Source organism: Aegilops tauschii, chromosome 4, assembly GCF_002575655.3.
Source record: "Aegilops tauschii subsp. strangulata cultivar AL8/78 chromosome 4, Aet v6.0, whole genome shotgun sequence".
Classification (NCBI taxonomy): domain Eukaryota; kingdom Viridiplantae; phylum Streptophyta; class Magnoliopsida; order Poales; family Poaceae; genus Aegilops; species Aegilops tauschii.
The window spans coordinates 137827457-137846383 of record NC_053038.3 but is presented as its reverse complement, the minus strand read 5'-3'; the positions used below and the strand labels follow the sequence as shown (position 1 = coordinate 137846383).

Sequence of the window (18927 nt, the reverse complement as noted above, 5' to 3'; positions counted from 1 at the left end):
GGGAGTCGCTGTTGCGCGACGTAGAGCCGGACGACGTGGAGGAGCTCGTCATTTGCATCACTCTGCGCCATTTGCGGCTTGACCGGGCGGAAGCAGAAGCAGAAGCTCTAGGTCAGTGCCGTTTCCTGTCGGCAGGCTTATCATCGACTGTATCATGTGATTTGATATATGGAGAGGCTTATCATTCGATTGTATCATGTGCAACAATAAAATGACAAGCTCTAATAGGAAGAGAACCGTGCCTGTTGAGAGAATTGTCATGTTAGCCATGTTATAAATAGTAGAACATGGCAAATGGTGTACTCCCTCCATTCATTATTATAAAATGTTCTAAATTTTTCCTGATGCGAATGTATATAGATGCATTTTGATGTGTTTGTTCACTCGTTTCGGTTCTTATGTAGTTCATATTGAAATATCCAAAATATCTTATATTTATAGACAGGGGAGTAGCAGATAAAATTGTTAGAAGTTTGCCACATGATCATGGTGTTAAAATAATTTGAGGCGCACATCAGTCCGTCAAGGACAAGCAATCACGCAAACACGACTCATCCCCACGGCACTATGGACGCTCCTCCCATGTACTATGGGCACCTAATCTTTAGCAAAACTCAGAACATATTGTCAAAATCTATACTCCACACTAGTCTACATCACGGTTGTGATTGTTAGCATGAGCTTTGCTTTATTTTTATTTTTTCGCTCCACTTGAAAGTTGTAATACTTTGACGACTTTGTGATACTTTGTGACATTTTAATAATATGGCTGCATGCATCATTATGATGCAGAGGCCGGGGGTAAGCCTCCATTTTCCGAAAAAACATTTCCCAAAAAAAACACTATGGCACAGAGCTGAAATTTTCTGGTCATTCCTAATACATAGACAAGCAAGGAAAAATAATACCAAAAGACTTCTCCAAGATCACGTTAACCGAAAAAACGACGTGGGGCGAACCAACCTGTGGTTGAATGGTTAGAGGGACTGTGGTATCCCCAGCCCACCAGGGTTCAAATCCATAGGGATAGGGTATGCGTGTGTGCGTTCATAGGGGTGAGTGTATACGCGCGTATATGAGCGCTTGTGCCTGTACTAATGTTAAAAAAAACGACGTGGCAGAGATCTGATGCACACATGGAACACATTACTCAACCATCGCAACTGATTTGCATTCGATTTGCTTTTCAGTTTTCACCGAAAAGGAAGAAGGCCGATGCGATAGCAGCCTTCCTTCGGGCATGCAAATGATGGTACACGTTCACATCTAAAAATGCATCCGGTTTTCAAAAGATCAAATTTGTATAATCCGAGCACCTGCCTTCTTCAATTGCCCTGTTTTGGTTTGGAGTTGGCTTCTACCCATACCCATGCCTTAAGTCCTCTATATATAAAGGGAAACCACATGACACTGTATGATTAACTCTATGTTGGACGGATTAGAAGTTATATGCAAATACTAATATAATTACACTTGTCAGGACCAAATGGAGAGGGAGCGTTTGTCGACTCCGTTGCACTAGGCATGTCACTTCGGTGCCGAGAATGAAGTACACCACCTTGAAACCTAACGCCGCCACTCTTCCAAGGTTGGTGTTTCCACGCCGATAGTCTTCATATCTCTGATACTTGCTGGGTAACATAAAGCAGATGCCTTCAGTCACAGCTTAAACTAAATCATAGGAAACAGATTAAAGAGAATTAACAAGTATATTCATTTTCTCTCGACTATCAAAGATGGCAAGATTGCATTTAGCAACACGAGCCATCATTATAGTTCTGTTCTTTACAAAATACCATGTTTTTTTATTTGGAAACAAAATAGTCTGCTTACATTTGTAGAAACAACTCAAAATTTTCTTTTAGTAAATTATGATGGACACAGATCAACACTTTAGAGTGAGTGTGTTCTGGTAACAAAGTGTTTCGATTGTGCCACTTAAACAAAAAACACCTATGCAATAGGGAAAATCAATTGGACAGCGCTACTACACATACCATGACTTCAACTGAGTGTAGCTCTTAGTGCATCCCCATGAGAGGAAACAAAGGATCTTCACACGTGGATTTTATTAACATGGAAAAATTACATTTCAAGCTTTTCCGGTTTATGTCAAATAACATGTTAACATTAGTTTAAACATATGCATAAGGAATCACCAAGAGCCAGCTCTACAAGTAGTTCACGTGAAGAGTAAAATAGAAGGGCTAGCATGAAAGAAGAGTACTCACCTAAATGGATATCTGGCCTTGCAGCAGCTGTTGCATCAGTAAGGACCATAACTTTCTCATAGTCCAATGCCACAGCGTCATAGACAGTCTGTCGGATGCAATTTGGTGTTTGAACACCTGAAAATCATCACATATACACATCTCAATAAATGCAGCTGCCCAATGTGATATTGGACAATCAAGCATAAACAAAGGAATCAATATTTGTTCTAAAACAAGGCAATGGAAACAATCTTTGTTCCTTGCAAAATTTAAGAAGATTGCCACATTGCACAAATTTCCCCTTATGGGATTCACGCTCGTAAGAGCAGAGTTATTGCCATCACATGCAATTTGAAAACATGAGATAAGTTATAAACTGCAAAAGGAGTCATAAGAAACAAGTAATGATACAGTTAAAGAAAAGAGACAGACATTACAGCAATCAATTACCGTTCTAACAAAACAAAAAAAGACTAAGAAATAACTTTTATATCAGTCAGTGTGTATCAGTGCTTACCAACAATTACCAAGTTCTTCATTCCTAGTGTTTTAAGAACAGAATCAAGGTGTGTCGCAAAAAAAGCACTAAATCTCGTCTTCACCAACTTATAGTCGCCCTCTTTGATAAAAAGCCCGTCCGCCAGCTCTGCACCTTTCAAGCCTTTCACTGTTGGACCCTTTCCTCCAGAGTACAAGTGTCTGCGAAAAAGTTCGACATCCCTTCCAGAAGGGTCATGCTCTCTGACAACCTACATAGTATAGTTCATCGTCAATTGACGCCTCAACTCTAAGAATGGTGACAGCGCCTAGACATTAAAATTACTCTAGCCTACTTTCTAAAGCACACTAGTTTGTGAAGAAAGGGGGGAAAGTGTGACTACACAGAGAGAGGTTAGCTTGCAGATTGCAAAATGCATGATCCAGTTAGTATCAGAAAGCATGTTTAGCAGAATTCAGAATTGCATGTGCTTTCAATACAACCAAGAAGAAATTAATTCATCAGTTGCACTTGCACATACACCATACCGAAGCAAAAGAGAAGTTATTCAAAATTGAAGTGTGTGCGGCATATTACCAGAAATGGGAAAGACATGTTTGCTAGAGTATTTGTTTTGTATCAGATTTTAATATAACACCATACCATTGCAAACATGTGACAGCAATCAACTTTGTGCTTTTTTAGATGAAACAAATAAAGCATGCCAGCAACCACTTAATTCAGCAACCCTACAATGCCCTGATTGGAAACTTCGATTATAGAGAATAATACTATGTCTATTGCCCCACATCAAATTTTGTGTTTGCAATGCTATCATTCCAGTTGTTGCCCTACATGAAATAGTAAAAAAAAAAAGGAAATTGCTCCAATTTGTAACCAAATCAGGGTAGAGGCCAAAGTGAAACATCTCACCATCTGATGCAAAATTGCCGACAGATGGTGGAGACCCAAACAGTGACAATTGCTTTTGTGCTCAAAAAATATTGGAGAAGAAACAGTAATTTATTATGTACTTATGCAAAGCAGGATACTCAAAAGACCAACCGAGTGGGTTCTGGAAAGAACGAGACCATTATGTACTGCTTCCTCCGATCCATAAACAAAAGCTGTACTAAATCAGCCACAACTAATAGGGAGTGCTTGTTATGCAAAGCAGGATTTTAAAAAAAAAATGAGTGGATTCTGGAAAGAACGAGACCATTTGTTTGGCACAAGGAATTTGTTAGGTCTCATACTGCCACAGACCGTTCTTGAACTTGCCAAAGAAATTAGTACTAGCGCACAGGGACTTGGTACATTGTTAGGTGTGCGCGTGCGAATTCGTCCTCGTCAAGCATACATGGAGAATTGTAAGGCTAACCGAACGGAAGCAGCAGCATAGGAACCGTGTCACCACGCCAAGAAGAGATTACATAGAACACGAATTAAAATGGACCACTCCTGAATGGACCAAGAAATCACTTAGGAGAATGAGCCAAGATATTAGACTCGTCTTGCACAGTAATAATAAGTAACAGTAAATTCGATTCTCATATGCATGTTGCTGTTTGAGAAGAGCCAAACTAGTACTCCTACTAGAAAAGAAAATTACCCAAACAACGAAGATTCCTCGCTTCCGCGCCACGGCGACGGCCTCAGCGACGGCCGGGATTACGGCCTCGCCGCCAGCGACCAGCAGCGGGCTGCCCATCGCCGGGTCCACGAAATCCTTCTGCAAGCCATCACCGTTTGCGGCAATAATTCACAAGTAGAGTGGGGGAAGGAAACCCACCAAACAAGAGGAACAGAGCCCCCCAAAATAAGAGGATTCTTTCACAAGAGGGGAGGAAACCCCACCTGCATGTCGATGACGAGCATGGTTGTCTCGCTCCACTGGGCGGCGGCCGCCATGGATCGCTGCGACTTGAAGTGGCTGGTCGGGATCCTGGGGATTATGGCAGCGACGCCACCTCCGGAGAGCCAGCGCTTCCTGAGGTAGGGGAGGAGGAACTTGTCGAGGGAGAGGACCAGCACCAGCAGGCACGACAGCAACGCCAGATGCGATGGCATAAATCACATCCGCACGCACCGCAAATGCACGGTAACAAATTCGTCTTTTAATTTAAGCAAAACTGTCACACCTCTACTTCTTTCATTTTAAAGTACCATACGATCCCTTGACCTCGCCTCCTCCCAAACGACCCCGCAGGCTCACCCGAGAAACCTGCTTTTCCCGCACATCTTGTGCGCCCACCCCCGAGAAAACTGCCACTTCTTCACATATACCACATGATTTCTCCTCAGGACAAAGTTACCATGGTATTCGTATGCAAGTTATCAGGCTTGTGTTGCATAACTTACCGTGCTATTTACATAGAACGTACCAGGTATCTATGCTTCAATAACTACATCCCTTCAAAGTTACCACTATGTTTTGTACACAAGTTATAAGGTCTTCGATGTGTAAAATACCGTGGTACTTACACATAAATTATCAGGGTATATGTACATCAACCTCCCCCCGGTCAAAGTTTCCATGAGGGATTGTACATGAGTTACCGGGTCTACAATTCGTATATTATCAAGGAACTTGCACCTAAAAACCTGGGTGTGTTTCGGTAGCTTTCTTCATAGGTCAAAAATTACCACGATGTTTTTGCGTAACTTATCACGCCTATAGCACGTGTATCCCTCATGACACTAAACATTATGTGACTTTTCACGTGGCACGCCATGTGTTGTGTTCATCCAAGAGGCCCACGCGCGAGGCGAGTGTATGTTTTTAACAACTTAGTTTCCTTTGGTAAAAAAAGTTACCATCATGTTTATATTGCAAGTTATCGGTTATGCGGTGCTTATATTATCATGTTATTTACACAAAAAATATTAGGGATGTTTTGAACAACTTTTTCCTGCGACAAAAAGTTATCATGGTGATTCTAGGTAACCTATCAAGCCCGTGGTGCTTAAAATATCATGCTATTTACACAAAATTTATCAGGGGTATGTTTTCAGCAAATCACCCTCCCCCAAGTCAAAAACTTATCATGGTGTTTAGTTATCGCAGCTTCGCAGCGCATATGTTTTCATGCTATTTACACATAAAAATGCCAGGGGAGGGAGGTATACTACCGTGCTATTTACACAGAAGATACCGGGGTATCTTTTCAAAAAAAATCCCTACGGTCAAATTTACCATGGTGTTTCTACCTCAGTTATCAGATGTGCGCTGCGTATATTACCATCTATTTACACATAAATTATTGGGTATCTTTTCACATTTGTCTTCCCCAATGGTTAAAGTTACCATGATGTTTGTATCTAAATTATCAGGTCTATGGCGTGAATGTTATCGTGCTATTTACAGAAATTGCCGGGGGCGGTTCAACAAATTTATTCCCAATGATCAAAGTTACCACGAACATGTCAAAAACAGTATTTCCCTTAGCTTGCTCAACAATGAGTGCCATAGGTGAGGTGGTTAGCTCCCTTTGTTGATTACCTGCAGACCAGAGATCAAATCCTAGTCCAAGCATTATTTTTGCCAAAAATCGGGAAGGCGTGTGGGCCATAATTGACGATTACGAAAATTAGGAAGGCACGAGCGGGTGTGCCCGATAAAATCGGGGAGGGTGTGCGGAAAGGAAAGAAATCGGGAGAGGTCGGTGGGGGAGGACGTGCGGGAAAGGAAGGAGATCAGGAGGCGTGCGGGAAAGGAAAGAGATCGGGAGGGAACTGACGGCACTGGATGCGTGTGGCAGTTTCGCAATCTGCCACACGGTTGCATATACATATTTCGTTAATTTTAATCCTAGGAGGACTGTTTGAACGATTTTGTGGCAGCGCAGCCTCAGAAGAATTTGGACGCGTGTGTGAGGGTTCGGTCACAAGAGCGAGTGTCCTGGGATGTTGACCAGAGACGTTGGGATGTTGACCGGAGACGTTTTTATTTCCAAGAACAAACAACAAGCATCGCTTCTCATTACTCTCTAAAGTACTCCTTCGTCCGAAAAAGTTTGTCCCTCAAATGAATATATGTAGTATCAAGTTAGTGCTAGATACATCCATTTCAAAGACAAGCTGGATGTATGTAGCATCAAGTTAGTGCTAGATACATCCATTTGAGAAACAAGCTTTTTCGGACGGAGGGAGTAGAGTATATGAGCGTCTCTGTGGCGAGATTGCCTTCGGATGACGTGCCGCAGGGCCTCTGGGCTTTGTGCGCTGTCCAATCTAATCGGACGGCGCGCCAAGGGGTTCATAATGGGTGGAGCAGTTTTGGACGCGCAAGCATCTTGTCACGTGCGCGGAGGCGTGGCCGGACCCGTGGTAAGGGCATATTTCTCCCTACGTGGTTTTGGTGATTGATGACAATGCATTCGCGGACTAATCGTGTGCATTGAGCATTTCAGATATCTCATATCTAGGCACAAGACGATTCGGTGCCCCTCGGAGCTTATCGAAGACGGCGTTTCTCTACATTTCTTTTCGGTGGATTTGAGTCGTAGGAAAGTCGTACTATTAAGAGGGGGTCCGCTTCGGAAAGGTTAGGGTGGAATCAACACGTACACATCTGTTCCTTTGCACCACCTTTCCTTCGCTTCATTGGAGCACCAGTCGTTTTCCCTTGTCTTTGCGTAGATGAAGGCCTCCAAGTGCTACTGTTTTGTGGCGTGCGGTAGTACTGCTCAAGGGAGCAGTAGTACCGCAGCGGTCCACGGCAGTACCGCTCAGGGTAGCGGTAGTACCGCGTCGTGTGGTAGTACCGCTCCTGGCAAGCGGTAGTACCATGGCCTCTAGCCCAGAACGCTGGCATGCGCGGAAGTAGGGGTGGAAGTACTTTTTTACTTCTGCACCCTACGCGGTAGTACCGCTCCCTGTGAGTGGTAGTACCGTGCCGGATTCTCGCACAGACCGAAACTCAGCGGGAGTAGCCACAGATGTAATTTTATTAGTCAGTGCCTTCCCAGCCCAGATTGAACCCTGCCTTGCGGTAGTACCTCAAGGGCGCGCGATAGTACCGCTCCGGCAGTTCTACTGCTCGTTGCTTTATGCAACATCACTACAAAAAAATACACTTCCGTGATGATACGTGGTTGTCACAGTAGGTCACTTTTTTTTGTCATGCATGTACATCCATGAAAAATTTATGACAGAATCTAGATAGTCATACCCGTGCTGTCGTAGAAGTGTTCCATGACATTACCAAAATTATCATCACGGAAGTGTCCACTTCCATGACGATAAATCGCGCGTCACAGAAGTGCTTTCGTCAAGGGTGACCGACACGTGGCATCCACCGTAACGGAACGCCGTTAAGCTATCGGGTCGGGTTTTGGATCCGATAACCCATTAACAGCCCCGACCAATGGGGATTTTCCACGTGTAAAATCATCATTGGCTGGAGGAAACACGTGTCGGCTCATCGTTGGGACAGATGTCATCCACTCATTGGACATAAGGCGCCTATGATACGTCGACACGTGGCACGGTCCAACAGAGGCCCATTCCTGTGAAAAGGCCGGCCCGTTTGACTTGGTCAAAAGGTGGCGGGCCGGCCCATGGAAAGCCTGTTAACGGCCTATTCGCATATAGCCCATTTACAGCCGCTAACCCAAGGCCCGTTACGCCCTATCCGAATTAGGCCCAGTAGCGTCATGTGGGCCATCCAATATGATTCCAGCCCGTTTTCACTTCTGGCCCATGTATGGCCCATGACGTCTTTCGGCCCATATGAGGCCCTATGTAACTCTTGGCCTATTAACGGCACGTGGTGAAACTGGCCCGTAATGAACAGTGTATCACTTTACACCCATTAACGGCCCGTGGTGAAACTGGCCCGTAATGAACAGTGTATCACTTTATACCCATTAACGGCCCGTTATTCCGTTGGGCCGTTTCCAGCCCATGTTATCTTTCGGCCTTCTCAGAGCCCATTTATTCTTGGGCTCATTTCCAGCATTCGTTTACTTACGACCCGTTACTATCATTTTCTGCTTGTGGGCCAAATTCAGCCCGTGGTTACAGTCGGCCCGTTAATACGTTGGGCCGTTTTCATAGCGTCATCAAATACGGCCTATTAACGATGGCCCGTTATGGTCGGCCCATGAACGGACGATTCCAACTCTAGCCCGTTTACGGCCACAATGCGGCCTGTTATTGGCCCATGTTTGGCCAATCGATCATACGGCCCGTATAAGGCCCATTGATGATACGGCCCGTAGAAGGCCCATTGTTTCTACGGCCCGTAGAAGGCCCATTGTTTCTACGGCCCGTAGAAGGCCTACTGTTTCTACGGCCCATAGAAGGCCCACCGTTTCTACGGCTCGTAGGAGGCCCAGTGTCACTATAGTAAATATTAGCCCATGGTTATTGTGGCCTAGTTTTAAAAAATAGGTTATTGCAGCCACTAGCAAACCGCGGAAAAAGAACTGCACTGACTACAAGCAAACAAATAAACAAGACAACAAGGAAATAAATAAGCAAGCAACTTACGCTAGGCTATCACGGCTATTACACATATTACATCCACTGGGCATCAAAGTTCGCCACCGGTGCAAATATAGGGAACAAAGCAGCATATAAACGCCGCAGCAAAACAAGTCCAGAACTGAAACCACTTCAGAAGAGTTCAAGAAACAATATCCTGGGTACCCATAATGCTGGCAAGATGCTTAGCAAGCTTATTAACTTTCTCTTGTTTGGCGCTTAAATCCTCCAGCGCTTGCTGTTGCACAAGAAAGTACGCATCTGAATTCTGCAGGGACTTCCTCAGTCCTTCGGCTTCTTGCCGCAGCACAGCTGACTGATGCCTTTCAGCTTGTAGCTGAGACTGAAGAAGCGAAGTGATTCAGGCAGCGAGTTCGAAGAGCTTGTGCCAGCGGTACTGGCCAGTAACTCGAACACTACATCAACGCAGGACTGTGGGGTTTTCTCACTGTCTACAAGATCGTTTTTATCATCTTTCTTGGAGACCAACAGGGTTGTCTCACTATCTTGAACCTTATCTGCATTACTTTCTCTACCATTGCATAGTGGGGTGCTCTTCTCCAATATTCTGTTTGCATACTACAAGAGAAACAAGCAGACACGTCACAGGTTTAGCTTGTAGTATACGAAACTCATTTTGGTAAACCGGTTCAGTAGTAAGGTGGACAGGATAACAGCATGAAACAAACATATATCTATGTACTATGGTCACTGTATTGTCCATATCATTCTAGTTTATGTTCCCTAATCAAGATAGAGACACAGTTCAACTCATATATTTTTAAGACACAGCAGCATAGACAGAATATAAGTGTGAGAAACTACACAGCATTGGCAGCACTTGTAATGTGCATCACATGAGAACATAACTGTTTATACAACTTAAACTGAAATCAACATAGAGCAACAAGTTAGAACAGCAATCCAGTTAAAGAAATAGGTTTAAAACATACTTGTTGCGCCATTGGAGTTTCAATTGGATCCTTCAAAATCGAAAGTAGTTGGTATGAGTAAATACAGTGATGCAACAGCAAAGGAGTATGGACCATAGCTACGGAATCTGACCTGAGAACAGTTGCTCTTCTGCTTTAAACGTGGAGTTTGGGTTAGCTGTGGTGGTCTTCGTGCTTTGGGCACTGCAGTAGCTTTACAAACTGCTCGTGTGGGGGTACTCTGTGGTGGACATGGTGCTTTGTCAACTATAAGTGGGTTACTATCCGCTGGGGTTGCGGTTAGATGGGTTGTAGCTGGTTCTCTGCCCAACGGTGTAAGTGTGCAATCTGGAAGAGTCTCGATTATGTGTGGTGGGGCTAGTTTGTGGGCCAGTACAACCATGGTTCTATCTGCATCGCTGGGTAGCACTGTCTTTTGTGATGAACGGGTTTTTGCTCCCTTAGATACTGCCATCACCCCCTCCAATTCAAATGGCTGATAAACAAGAAAAGAAATTGAACGTACAGACATTGTATGATAGACAGATGTTGTAATTCACATATATGTTGTCTAACCAAACAGGACAGCATGACACAATTTCACATATATGATGCCTAACTAAACAGGATAGCATGACACAGTTTCAGATATATGATGGATAACTTAACAGGATATAATGGCATAATTCAACATATGATGAGTACCTAAACAGGATGACATGACAAAACTATATGATGTCTTTCTAAAATAGGTTGGGATGAAATAATTCACATACATGTTGTCGAAGTATACAGGATGGCATGATATAATTGACATAATTGATTCATATACTAAGCAGCTGGCACTCGCATGTATGATCTCTAAACTAAGCAGATAGAATTCAATATTGTGCATATGATGTCTAAACTAAGCAATGCAAGACACCATATGCATCATATGAGAAATATAAACATTGCAACTTAGAGCATACACCTCAGGTGGGATATAGGACTGGTCATCTGTCTCTGAATCCTCCTCTGAGGAGCTCCCTGTAACCATCGAGATATATGCTTCAACAGGTACCATTGCCTGCTCTGAAGACCTTGTTTTCACTCCAGATTTTTCCATAACCGGCTCAAATGGCTGATACACATGAAGAGTAGTTCAATATACACAGATTGTCGACAAATGGAATACGTAATGAAAAAAAGATGGCATGAGATAATTCACATATATGATGCCTGGCTCCATGGCGGTGCATAATTCACATATATGATAACTGGCTGAAAAACATGGCATTGCATAATTCACATATCTGATATAGAAAGCAAACAGGAGGCATTCACACAAAGCATGTCTAATCTAAGTAGATGGCGTGGCAATGCAAGACACCATATGCATGATATGAGCAATATAACCCAGCCAAGTTAGAGCATGCACCTCGGGGGGGGGGGGATACGACTGCTCATCTCTCTCTGAATCCTCCTCTGAGGAGCTATCTGTAACCAACAAGAAATCTGCATCGACAGGTAGCACTGACTGCTCAGAAGACCTTGTTTTCACTCCAGATTTTCCCATGACCGACTCAAATGGCTGATGCACAGGAAGAGTAGATGAATGTATAAACATTATTGACAAATGGAATACATTATGGAAAAAAATATGGCACAATACAATTCACATATACGATGACTGGCTAAACAGGATGGCATTGCATGATTCACGTATATGATGCCTGGCTAAAGAAGATGGCATTGCATAATTCCCATATACTCCCTCCGTTCCTAAATATTTATCTTTTTAGAGATTTCAAATGGACTACCACATACGGATGTATATAGACATATTTTAGAGTGTAGATTCACTCATTTTGTTCCGTATGTAGTCACTTGTTTAAATCTCTAAAAAGACAAATATTTAGGAATGGTGGGAGTATGATATAGAAACCAAACAGGTGGCATTCACACAAAGCAAATCTAAACTAAGCTGATGACATATAAGATGTATAATGTAAGCAATGCAAGGCGCCATATGCATGATATGACCAACATTAGCATGCCAGGTTAGAGCAAACACCTCAGGTGGTAAACAGGCATGGTCGGCTCCTTCTGAATCTCCATCTGAACAGTTATCTTCCTCTGGAATACAATCTGGAAATGCAGGAGGGGGGGCACTTCACCCACCATGGAGCGGCGTCTGCATGACATTATATTTGCACGCAACGGTCTTCTCTTTTTCTCTACATGTTCAGTACGATTGTGTACTATATCTGACATGCATAAAAAAATAGTTAGATTTTGTAAGGCCTAAGGGGTGCATGCAAAAATCAAGACTGATGGTAGCAAACGAGTGGATGGATCCAAAACTAATGATAGCAGGTAGATTATAGCTTCAGTTTAAAAAGATAGACAATGGATCATCTATTGTTTGTTGCCCACCCAACATGAACCACATAGAAGACCCCAGATGAACCAGATAGTAGACAGATACTATTCATTGCTGGCTCGATATGAGACCCATGGGCAATTCAAAACTCAAGATTGAACGATAAAGTAGCAGGTAATAATAACCGATGTATAACGTAAGCAAACACGGAAGACTGCGACCTCTCTTCCGGAACTGTGTAGTCCTCAGGTTCATCTGCTCAGTCGATGATGGTAATGTAGTTGGCGTGGCTGCCGGCAACGGGGAAGATGATCTGAGGCGGCGAAAGGAAGTCTGCAGGGGGATCTCTGCTGCAGTGAACGCTTCTGTCGATGGTGCACCTCAGGTGGGGTGGATGACGGCACGGTAGGAGCAGGACATAACACACAGAGTTTTCTTTGACGCCTATCTGAAAATGAAGTAAATCTGTAAGGGCTCCTTAGAATTGGAGGATTCTATAAACTCAGGGACAGGAAAAACACAGGAATAGGATAGGAATGCATGTGCAAAACAGAACATTTGGAAACATAGGATTTCAGTCAACCTGGGTGTTTGGCTCACATGAATTGGAAGAACAGAGGAATGGAGAAACAAAGTGATGCGACGAGTGTACAACTTCTTTGGCATAGCCTTGTGGACCTCAGCATCATTGGGTTGGACGTGGAGGATGGTGATGATGCTGGTGTGACTGTCGGAGGCGGGGAAGAAGATCCGAGGCCTTTGGAAACGGCGCCGAGGGTACTGCTCCGCTGTGATGGACGGTTCACTACTGGAATCAGCTAATTTGCCATCTGTCAGCTCTTTGCCGTCTGCTAGCTGACGGCAAAGAAGCTCTTTGCCATCAGCTACCCAGAAGCTGACGGCAAAGAAGTGGCAGACGGCAAAGAAGCTCTTTGCCGTCCGCCAGCGGACGGCAAATATTCTTTGCCGTCAGCTGGCGGACGGCAAAGAGAGAGGTGGCCCCCACCCCCCGCCCGTTTGGGGAAAACTTAACGCCCCACCTCTTTGCCGTCTGCCAGCGGACGGCAAAGAGGCAAAAGGGCGGACGGCAAATAGTGGCGGACGGCAAAGAGGAGACTACCTAACGGCCCGTACCCCCCCGCCCGTTACTCTCTGTTCTCTCCCTCTCTCACCTCGCCGACGCGCACTACATCCCACCACACATCCCACCCCACATCCCACCCCACCGCCGCCGCCCGCCGCGCGCCGCCGCCCCTAGCACTCGCCGCCGCCCGGCTCCCCGGCCCCACCGCCCCGGGGCCCCGCCGCCCCGGCCCCCCGCCGCCCCACCGCCCCGGTGTGACCAAACTCGCCGCGCAGGACGGGTTTTATAGCGCCGGGATTTAATGCGGCAGGGAGGCGCCGGGCCGCGGAAGACGAGAGGGCGGCGGGCGGAAGACGAGAGGGCGACACGGAAGACGAGATGGCCGCGCGGAAGACGAGACGGCGGCGCGCGGAAGACGAGAGGGCGGCGCGCGGAAGACTAGAGGGCGGCGTGCGGAAGACGAGATGGCGGCGTTGACCGCGAGGCATCGGGGCAGGCGAGGCGGCAGCCGGCAGCGCGACAGGCGTGCAGCGCGGCAGCGGGAAGCGGGGGGCAGGAGGCGTCGGGGCAGGCGAGGCGGCAGCGGGCAGGGGGGCAGGCGGCAGCGCCTCAGCGGGGGCGGCCGACGCGACGCGACGCGGCGGCCGAGGCGGAAGTGGCGCCGCAGGCCGAGGCGGAAGCGGGGGCGGCCGATGCGGCGGGCGAGGCGGAAGCGGACGGCAAAGGCACTAGAAAGTTTGCCGTCCGCGGCGGACGGCAAAGGCCTGCCGTTAGCCACTTAACGGACTGAGAGCACAATTATTGCCGTCTGCTCTCGTTGCCGTCCGCGGCAGACGGCAAAGGTCCTTTGCCGTCAGCCGCCAGGAAGCAGACGACAAAGCAGCTGTTTACCGTAGCCTACTTTGCCGGAGCCTTTTGCCGTCCGCAACTGACGGCAAAGGCCTTTGCCGTCCGCCGTTCATGCCTTTGCCGTCCGTCGTGGCAGACGGCAAAATAGCTGATTCCTGTAGTGGTTCCGTCGTTGGAGCAGCTCCGCTAAGGTGTACGGCGACGAGGCTGAAGCATGACAAGACAGACAACGTTAATTTGAAGTGGGACCCTAATATCATCTGCAATAGATGATGTAAAATACATCACCAAAAAGTGCTAGATGTAAAATGCATCAGCCGCGCCACGGCCGCTCCGACAGATGCTGTAAGTACTGTTCACTCTGAACTTAACTGAAGAAAATGAACTTCACAGTCGAAACTGAATTTTACTGTTGAAACTGATTGAACTAGTAATAGAGCATTGCAATAGATGTTTAGGGCGTTCGAGCACTAGTAGCAGAGAAGCAGTGATCTAAATCAGCAGACACTCGAGCAGGGAACGCACTAGCAGAGAGCAAGTCGTGCAGTAGCACCGCGAGCGAGTGCTAAACCAGCAACTCCTGTAGCTGCCGGAGGTCGTGCAACAGCAGCAGCAACACAAGCGAGAGCAAGAGCAGAGCAGTAGCACGAACGAAAGCAGGAGCAGTGCAGCATCGCGACCGACAGCAAGAACAGAGCCGCAACGCGAGCGAGAGCCGGAGCAGCTGCAGCTAGTGCCATTGTGGAAGTCGCCGCCGAGGAAGCAACAACATGGGGGAGAGACGCCATGGATGATGTGGCCGGCGACGGCGCCGTCGATGGAGACACGCCATGTCTGCTCGGTATCGAGCACCGACAGCCCCGTGAGATCGAATAAAAGATAAAATGCAGCGGTGAGTGCAGAACCTCCTTGGTGGCGCCGAGTTGGCCTCGGCTTCATCGGAGGAATTGGTGAGGGTGCTGCGGTTCCGGTTGGGCAGGTCAAGACGGTGCTATGGGGATTGAGGTGGCACGATAGACGAGGTGAACGTCGGGGCAGCTCCTTGGAGGTGGAGGACGGGGCGGCTGATCCGGCGGGACAACGAGATCGACAACGGATCCTCATCCAGTGCGGTGGATGAGGGACGGCGAGCTGTTGCGGTGGACGACATGGTCGGGGAAGAGTCTCCGGCTGGGCGGCGGTCGGGAGGCCGACGGAGGAGCGTGGGGTTTCGCGGGTTTTGGCGGCCTCAGTGTATGAATGGGGGGGCGAAGGGGGAGGGGGGCCAAGCTTAGGGACGCGCTTGTCCGAAATGTAGGGTAAGTTACCAGCGTACCCCCACCGGTTTTGACACCGCGACATGGAGCTTCATTTCCGGCTGAGGGGTAGAAGGGGGATTTCGCGTGTCTGGGCTGCGGGAGCGATTTCGAATGAGGAGGGAGTTCTCGCGCGCGTCCAAATTTCCAGATAATAAGGCGCGGCGCGGGTTGAAGAAGCGGGAGTTTCAAAGCAGGTGAGACAAAATATACTCGAGCTTGAAAATTTCGGGATAACAAGGTGCGGATTCCTTGTTCGGCAGAACAAACTTAACGTGTAAAAAAAACAATTCATACAAGACACAAGAGAGTCATGTCCCCTTTTACTATATTGCTATAGATGCCATTGAAAAAACTACAAGAAAAATGTAAAAAAAATCGGGAGAACAAGATTACCCTGCACAGTACCAAATCGATTCGCACTTCCCTCAACAACAACAAAAAACAAATCAGTTCCCACCAAAGAAAGAGTAATGTCCCTTTTTATATGATTAGAGATGCCATGATCTAGAATTTCAATTTTTGAATCCACGTTATGTTGAATTCACATATATTGTTAGGTGACCTTGCGGTTTATAATTGATGTAGTCGTACATTTTGATCTTCCATCATATATGAACATTTTACTCCACCATGTGAACATATATATTGTCGTCTACCATATGGACTAAATTTGAATCAATTTTCCTTATTTGAATACGATTGTTGTCAAGTTATACAATAATTTAAATATTATCTTGATAACAAAAAACATACATATAGCAGTAATCATATTTCACTATGAACTACATGTACCATACGCTCTCCAATTCAAATATTTGTATCCATTTTATGTTGAATTCAAATCATAGTACATTATTGGTCTAGGTAGCGAGATGTTTGGGATAATCTAAACCCTGTTTTCATACGTATAATTTTTGGCTGAATTGGGACAAGTTTTGGTATAAGCCTCTTGCAAAACCGGAGATTCTCTCAACAAGCCTCGTGGTTCCGAGAGGGAACGTGTCACCTTTGTGTGCGAAACGATATACGCTGCCTCCCCCCTGATTTTATTTATAGAGGCAACATAGAACTATATGAGTGCCCTGTTAAATTTTGGAATTATTTTGGGTTCATTTGGCCTTTTTATACATTAATTGAGTTTCTGGACTTTTAATGTGCATAATCTAAATATGAATTGCATGCACATGCTCCGGTGCACCAAAGTGGGTTGAAAAATCACATGTGTGTCCTTGGTTGAATTTCTAGGTCCCATGGAAGAAATGAGAATGGAATTCAAACATCTGGGCGTCATGACTCGGCTGAGAACATCGAGAAACTTTGATTTTAAATTCATGTAAATCCAAAACTCGCCTGGAAATCATGAAACTTGGCATGGTGTCATGTCATGGCACTAACATGTTGTGGTAAAAAATTGGGCCGATTTGGAAGCTCGTGGTTCTAAGAGGGAACGTGCCACCTTTGAGTGTGAAATGATATACGCTGCCCCACCCCCTTGAGTTTCTTAACAAAGGCAACATAGAACTACATTAGTGCCCTGTTAAATTTTGGAATTATTCCGGGTTCGTTTGTTGTTTTTTATACATTAATTGAGTTTCTGGTCATTTAATGTGCATAAGTCAAATTTGAACTACAAGCACATGCTCTCGTGCACCAAAGTTGGTTCAAAATTCACATTTGTGTCCTCGGGTGAATTTCTAGGTCCCATGCAAGAAATGAGAATAAAATTAAAACATCTGGGCATTGTGGCTCGGCCGAGGACATTGAGAAGCTTGGTTTTAAAATTCTTGTAAATCCAAAACACGTCTGAAAATCATGAAACTTGGCATGGATGTCATGTCATGGTACTACCATGTTGTGGTAAAAAAATTGGCCGAATAGGAACAGATTTTGGTATAAGCTTCTTGCAAACCGAAGCTTTTCTCAAGAAGGCTCGTGGTTCTGAGAGGGAACGTGCCACCTTTGAGTGCGAAACGATATACGTTGTCCCCCTTGAGTTTATTTACAAAGGCAACATAGAACTACATGAGTGCCCTATTAAATTTTGGAATTATTTTGGCTTCGTTTGGCCTTATTTACACATTAATTGAGTTTTTGGTCATTTAATGTGCATAATTCAAATTTGAACTACAAGCACATGCTCCCGTGCACCAAAGTTGGTTGAAAAATCACATTTGTGTCCTCGGGTGAATTTCTACTCCCTCCTTCCATCTATATAGGTCCTAATGCGTTTTTCGAGGCTAACTTTGACCAAATGTTAGAGCAATAATATATGACATGCAACTTACACAAAGCATACCTTCAAATTTGTATGTCAAAGGAGCTTCCAATAATATAATTTTCATAGTATACATCTCATGTGCTATTAATCTTGTCAATAGTCAAAGGCTGTCTTGAAAAACACATTAGGCCCTATATAGATGGAAGGAGGGAGTAGGTCCCATGCAAAAAATGAGAATAAAATTCAAACATCTGGGCATCGTGGCTCGGTCGAGAACATTGAGAAACTTGGTTTTAAAATCATGAAACTTGGCATGGTGTCATGTCATGGTAGTACCATGCCGTGGTAAAAAAATTGGCCGAATAGGAACAAATTTTGGTATAAGCTTCTTGCAAATCGGAGCTTCTCTCAAGAAGGCTCGTGGTTCTGGGAGGGAACGTGTCACCTTTGTGTGCATAATTCAAATTTGAAATACAAGCACATGTTCCAGTGCACCAAAGTTGGTTGAAAAATCACATGTGTGTCCTCGGGTAAATTTCTAGGTTCCATGCAAGAAATGGGAATGAAATTCAAAATTCTGGGCGTCGTGGCTGGGTTGGAAACATTGAGAAACTTAGTTTTTTAATTCCTGTAAATCCAAAACACGCATGAAAATAATGAAACTTGGCTTGGTGCCATGACATGGCACCAACATGCTGTGGTAAATTTTGCAGTCCGATTTGCGAAGGCGCACACATTAACAATCAACAAAGTCATTTTGGAACAAGTGCTGTCACGTTACAATCGGAAACACAAGTATTATTGAAACCGTGGGCGTTCTACTTACTAGTACCATTTACGTTCCGCCACGCGTCCCCATTTTTTATTAGCTAGGAGGCGCTGTGCAGGGTAGCTATTTGAGTACGAGAGGCGTGCGATCAGACCCCTGCGCGTGCTTATCGGGAGGAGAGCCCTTTGACCTCCATCTGTCGTCCACCTCTCTCCCAAGGTCTCCATTAATG

General features: G+C 45.4%; 1 protein-coding gene across 1 annotated transcript; it reads right to left on the bottom strand.

The window, feature by feature from the left end:
* Positions 1-1282: 1282 nt before the first annotated feature.
* On the bottom strand, positions 1283-4792 carry LOC109740443 (probable inactive nicotinamidase At3g16190). Its single transcript, XM_020299506.3, has 5 exons — positions 4549-4792; positions 4304-4423; positions 2731-2962; positions 2232-2348; positions 1283-1631 (listed from the first exon to the last, which is right to left on the bottom strand). The coding sequence occupies exons 1-5, from the start codon at positions 4759-4761 to the stop codon at positions 1567-1569; spliced, it is 747 nt and encodes a 248-aa protein (XP_020155095.1). The 5' UTR covers positions 4762-4792; the 3' UTR covers positions 1283-1566.
* Between the last annotated feature and the right edge of the window lie 14135 nt (positions 4793-18927).